Below are 6,121 nucleotides of genomic sequence, written 5' to 3'. Positions count from 1 at the left end.
TCATTCTTACTACCTAATGTGTTTCCATTATGTATTCTTAGCTATTTCTCAATGGTTTCTTCATGTTCATGTCCATCTAAGTTCCTCTCTCACACCAGTACCTAGAATATTAGTAACTCAGGACACACCTTCAAACACGGAAGAAATAAACCCCAACTCCCAATGCCCCTGCTTTAGGCTCTTCCTGTTCTTAAGCCAGGACTCTGCCTCCTCAAAATTCTGCCTGACCCCTCTTTCCGGTGATGCCTCTCTATCACCTCCAGCTCTGTGCCAACCTGGATACGTGGCGCATCATGTCACCAGAGAATTGCCGCCCCCAGCTGCTGGAGCACAACCCGAAGCCCTGCAAGCAGTACGACCTCTGCCAAAGGCGCAGAGAGGTGCGTGAGGAGTCCCTGGGCAGGCTGGGGTCCGGTGCAGAGTTAGGGAAGCTCGGCTTGGGCTCCGACTCCACCTCCCCCAGGTCTTGTCATTTCAGGCCGCTTGCCTGTACCTCTGTGCTGCCACCTATTCTTTCTGTGTTCTGTGCTTTGAGGCACATGTAGTCCGCGTCCATAGCCTACTGTTGAGATTCGCTCATGGTACTGCCAAGACGTGAAGCTGGGGCACTTGGTGTCGAGGCTGGACCGGTTCTCCTCTTCAATAGTGGCACTGGCTGATGTCTCTAGTGGCAGGGCTGAACCAGGGTTCGACATCACTGTGTCCAGGCTACAGGGCAAAGGCATAATTGAGACAGCAGAAGCTCTCCAGCCACGATGCTACTTCACGCCCAGCAGGCCAGCCCTTTGATGTTCTCACTCCCAAGATAAATTGTACCTCCATGGTACCCAACTCTGCCATATTATGGGAATCCCCTCATCCCGTCATTCCTCCCTTCTCAGGACCCTTTTGGAGACTTGCTAAAAGAGCTTATGAAACAAATTCACCAGCAACTAGCAATGCCTGAACTGAGCCAGCAGTTTGGAACGCAGACTTACGAGCAGCAAGTAGTGGAGCTGAGCAAGGCTGGTGAGGAGCAGTTCGGGAGGTTCTGCCTGGGCGGAGCCTTTGAGGGTGGAGCTTCTACACTCGTGGTCTAGGTGGTCTAGGTGGTCTAGGTGGACCATTTAGGAGCAGAAGAACCTAGGAACATTGACCCTGCGTCCTTTGCTTGCAGCTGCAGAGGCAGGACTCCAGCAACGGCGGGTGTACGCGCTCCACCTGCAGCGCTACAATGACGCGCTGTTGACCCACGACACCGTCCGCGCACAGGATGCTCTTGACGTGTTGCAAGATTTCTACCACAGGGAGCGCGCCACGAAAACTCAGATGCTGCGTGCGGAGCGCTGGCTGCTGGAGCTGTTTGATGGTGAGCCATAATGGGGTCAGAACTGCTAGAGCGCTCCAGGTCAGTTAGGGAGGCTGGGACTCTTTATTTTCCCAACCAAAACCCAAGGCTGCTGGTATGACAGACCTGTTGCCTCAAGTGTGACAGTTTGCAGCAGAAAAACTAATTCAGGTTATAAACAGATATTTTAACTTATTACACTAATTTGCTAAGTGGGGTGAGGAAGGCATACATTCGTGTGGCACGTGTACCACAGCAGCACTTTCGTGGAGGACAGAGGACAACTTGCCGAAGTTTCTTCTCTCCTCCTAGTGTGGGTCCTGGGGATTGAATTCAAATGTCAGGTGTTTTTTTTCTGAGTCATCTTACCAGCCCTCAACCAAGATTTTTTTTAATTATTTATTTATTATGTATACAATATTCTGTCTGTGTGTATGCCTGTAGGCCAGAAGAGGGCACCAGACCCCATTACAGATGGTTGTGAACCACCATGTGGTTGCTGGGAATTGAACTCAGGACCTTTGGAAGAGCAGGCAATGCTTTTAACCTCTGAGCAATCTCTCCAGCCCCCTCAACCAAGATATTTTAAAAACCACTTAGGGTGGCTCCACGGGTAAAGGGCTTCCCATGCAAGCATCTGGTACCCTCTTCTGGCCTGCAGACATACACACAGACAGAATATTGTATACATAATAAATAATACACATGTGTCATGGTACACATACCCATGAACACATGCCATGTACACACATGATAATAAAAAAAATGAAAATTTAAAAATAAGGGTTGAGAGTGATAGAAAACACCTGGCAGGGATCTCTGGTGGGTATGCGCATGTGTGTACACACACACACACACACACACACACACACACACACACACACACACCACACACACACACACACACACACTACAGAAAAATCTGGCTTGAAGCTATTCTGGTATCAAGGATAAGTTTGAAAAGCTCAAAGACCAAACAGTGGTGATCCGCACCTTTAATCCCAGCACTCAGAAGGCCGAGACAGCCAGAGCTCTGAGTTCAAGGCCAGCCTGGTTTACAAAGCTAGTTTCAGGACAGCCAAGGCTCACAGAGAAACCCTGTGGGGGTGGAAGAGAAAAGAAAGAGAAAAGCTCCAGGGTGGGGCTGGGGTGCAGTCTAATGGTTAGAGCAGTTACCTTGCATGCGCAAAGACCCAGCTTGGTTTCAAGTGAAGTACCCGTGACTGTAATCCCAGGATTTAGGAAGTGAAAGCAGGAACAGAAGTTGTCCTTGGCCAGGCAGTGAGTTTGAAGCCAGCCTGAGTTCCCTGGGAACCTGTCTAAAAAAGCTAAAACAACAGTTTCCAAGGCCCAACCTGTAGCCAGCTGGCAGTGAGTCACGCCTTTAATCCCAGCAGAGGCAGGCAGATCTCTGTGAGTTCGAGGCCAGCCTGGTCTACAGATCAAGTTCTAGGACAGCCAGGGCTACACAGAAACCCTGTCTCAAAAAAGCAAAACAAAACAAATACAAAAGGTACTGGGCGAGAGTGAGAAGGAGTGCCAGCCTGGGGTACATGAACAATGGATTCTATACTCAGTGTCTTGTATAAGGCTGGCCTTGATGAGAGGAAACTATGTCCTCAAGTGTGTTCTTGGAATAGCTCAGGGGATAGACAGGAGTAGGTGTCCTCCTATCCTTCTGTCCCTGTGAGCGCCCTGTCTACATCCAGACCTAAGCCCCTTGCCTCTGCCTCTGTTTTGGTGTTCCAAGGCCATAAGAATGAGCTGGCCCAGTTAGCAGCTTGTGGGCCCGAGAATCCGAAGTTGGAGATGCTGGAAGGGATCCTGCTGAAGCAATTTGGGAGCCCCAACCACCCTCGGGGCATCATCTTCACCCGAACCCGCCAGAGTGCTTACTCCCTCCTGCTCTGGCTTTGGCAGCAGCCTGGCCTACAGAAAGTGAACATCAAAGCCCAGATGCTGATTGGAGCAGGGAATACCAGCCAGAGCACACATATGACCCAGGTGTTTGGTTTTGGTTGGTGACTTTTCATAGGGAAGCGGGGGGAAGGGTCATCAGCACCAAGTGATAGCAGGAAGGCTGGGGTAAGGAGGGATTGAATCTTCCTAGAGCTAAGATGACAGAAATCACCCTGTCCTCCCCAACCCCCACCGCTAGCCTGGCCTAAGGGCCCCAGGGAATGGGGTAGGAACCCTGGGGGCCAGGAAGAGACTGAGTTCTGTGGTTTCTCAAGACCGAGGGTCAGGCCCTTGAGACACCTTGTGGGAGAACAGAGGTTAGCCGGGTAGACGGGGACTTTTAGGAGTCACTGGTGGTAGGATGCTTGCCTAACAAGCCCAAAGCCATAAGCCAGGTGTGGTAATGCCGTTTGCTCCCGCGACCAGAAGAGAGACAGTAGAAGCCTTAGGAGTAGAAGATCAAGGCCATTCTTGGCTACACCAAAAGTTCAAGGCCAGCCTGTGATTCTGGAGAATCTATCTTTTAAAGGGGGGGAGGGGAGGAGACAGGGCAGGAGAAAGAGAAAGAATGTGTGGCCCTAGGGATTGGGGTCACCAGGGAAGATGGACAGGATCTTGGGGACTCTGAGTAGTTCGTCTAAACCTTCTCCTCCCCACCAATCCTTCCACAGAAAGGCCAGCAAGAGGTGATCCAGGAGTTCAGGGATGGTACCCTGAACCTTCTAGTTGCCACAAGTGTGGCAGAGGAGGGGCTGGATATCGCCCAGTGCAATGTGGTGGTACGCTATGGGCTCCAGACCAATGAGATCTCCATGGTCCAGGTACTCTAGGGCCCTCCTCTCCACTGCCACAGTCCTGGAAGGAACCGCCAGGGACCCCAGCCTACTCCTGACTGACCTTTGCCATTCTTCCCAGGCCAGGGGCCGCGCTCGAGCTGGGCAGAGCGTGTACTCCTTTGTGGCAACAGAGGGCAGTCGGGAGCTGCAGCGGGAGCTGACCAATGAGGCTCTGGAGGTGCTGATGGAGCAGGCCGTGGCTGCAGTGCAGAAGATGGACCCCCAAGAGTTCAAGGCCAAGGTCAGCAGACTCTGACTGCACCCACACACTCCTGGGGTCCCCTCCCAGCTTATCCAAGGAACTTTTATACCATACAGAGAAAGATGAAGGCCAGGGTCATGTTACCGGAGAGGGTAGTGCCTGTCCTCCACATAACCTTAGAAGCAGGCCTCGTCCTAGGTTTGCCCTTATGTTTGGTTACCACAGCAAGTTTGAGGCCAACCTGAGATGCTGAGAATCTGTCTTTAAAAAGGGGGGCGGGGAGGGAGGATGGGGTGGTGCACAGTCGTGGTGCAGGCCTTTAACCTGAGCACCTGGGAGGCAGAGGCAGGTGGATCTCTGTGCTTTTGAGGCCAGCCTGATCTGCAGAATGAGTTCCAGGACAGCCAGGGCTACATAGAAACCTTGTCTCAAAACAACAGAAAAAAACGGTGGGGCTAGGGGTGGGGACAGATACTTTGTATTTCTGAGAGAGCTTCTAGAAACAGAAGGGAAACAAAGACACAGGCAGATGATAAGATTGGAACAAGGCACTGAGTTTAGATTCCTAGACAAGTAAAAACCTGAGGATATCAAAGGGTTCCTGTGATCTCAGCTCTGGGAAGACTGAGGCCGGGCATCTCTGGGCTTCCTGGCCAGCTGGGTCAGTAAAGGACCTTGTCTCAAAAACAAAACAAACAAACAGACAAACAAAAAAAGTCCCTTCTGGGGGCTGGAGAGATGGCTCAGAGGTTAAGAGCATTGCCTGCTCTACCAAAGGTCCTGAGTTCAATTCCCAGCAATCACATGGTGGCTCACAACCATCTGTAATGGGGTCTGGTGCCCTCTTCTGGCCTGGCAGACAGAATATCATATACATGATAAATAAATAATTTTTTTTTTTTTAAAAAAAGTCCTTTCTGGGTCTAGGTACAAATGCCCTGGGAGCTTTCCTGAGGTTGGGTCTCTTGCTGTCCATGTCATGTCTCCTCCCCACTGCCCCCCTCCCTGCCCAGATCCAGGACCTGCAACGGGCAGCTCTGGTTAAGCGAGCAGTGCGCGCAGCCCAGCGGGAGAGTCAGCAGAGGCAGTTCCCAGCGGAGCGCGTGCAGCTCCTCTGCATCAACTGCATGGTGGCCGTGGGCTATGGAAGTGACCTGCGGAAAGTGGAGGGCACTCACCACGTCAATGTGAACCCCAGCTTCTCGTGAGAGCTGTGGGAGGGCTGGCAGGATAAGGAAGGACTTTCGCAAGATGGAGGAGGCTAGAGAGCGTTTTAGCAAGCAGGTTTTATCCATAGTCCCATCTCACAAGCGAGGACGCAGAGGGGCGGTGTCTTTCTTAAGCTTCCGTGGCCATTGTGGGATTGAAAGAGAACTGGAATTTAGCATACAAAGAATTTAGCTACAAGCTAACTTCTTGGTCCTACACACTTTCAGGATATTCAAGACAGGTCCAACTGTCAGGTGAGGTGGCTTGGAGAATGACTTGAGCCTAGGAGTTCAGAGCCAAGGCAATAGAAAGGCCTCCATCACTTAAAAACAAAACAAAACAAACCAGTAGCTAGCTGGGTAGCTGGGTATGGTGGTAGTGGTTTGGTGGTTATACATGCCTGTAGTTCAGTACCTGGGAGTTCAAGGTGTTATCCTTGGCTGCACAGACAGTTCCAGGACAGGCTGGACTCAAAAAGAGGAGGGTCAGCCGGGCGCACGCCTTTAATCCCAGCACTTGGGAGGCAGAGGCAGGCGGATCTCTGTGAGTTTGAGACCAGCCTGGTCTACAGAGCTAGTTCCAGGACAG

General features: G+C 51.6%; 1 protein-coding gene across 1 annotated transcript in view; it reads left to right on the top strand.

Moving 5' to 3' along the window:
- Dhx58 (DExH-box helicase 58) overlaps positions 1-6,121 on the top strand; it is a 10,296-nt gene that overhangs the window by 2,245 nt on the left and 1,930 nt on the right. The window contains exons 5-11 of the mRNA XM_005369020.3: positions 264-380; positions 882-1,008; positions 1,157-1,348; positions 3,078-3,331; positions 3,958-4,107; positions 4,202-4,363; positions 5,338-5,528. Of these exons, the coding sequence (XP_005369077.2) occupies positions 264-380; positions 882-1,008; positions 1,157-1,348; positions 3,078-3,331; positions 3,958-4,107; positions 4,202-4,363; positions 5,338-5,528 (1,193 nt within the window). The remainder of the gene's footprint in view (positions 1-263; positions 381-881; positions 1,009-1,156; positions 1,349-3,077; positions 3,332-3,957; positions 4,108-4,201; positions 4,364-5,337; positions 5,529-6,121) is intronic.

This window comes from Microtus ochrogaster, unplaced genomic scaffold (genome assembly GCF_000317375.1).
Source record: "Microtus ochrogaster isolate Prairie Vole_2 unplaced genomic scaffold, MicOch1.0 UNK44, whole genome shotgun sequence".
NCBI classification, from domain to species: domain Eukaryota; kingdom Metazoa; phylum Chordata; class Mammalia; order Rodentia; family Cricetidae; genus Microtus; species Microtus ochrogaster.
This window is presented reverse-complemented; position numbering and strand designations above follow the sequence as displayed.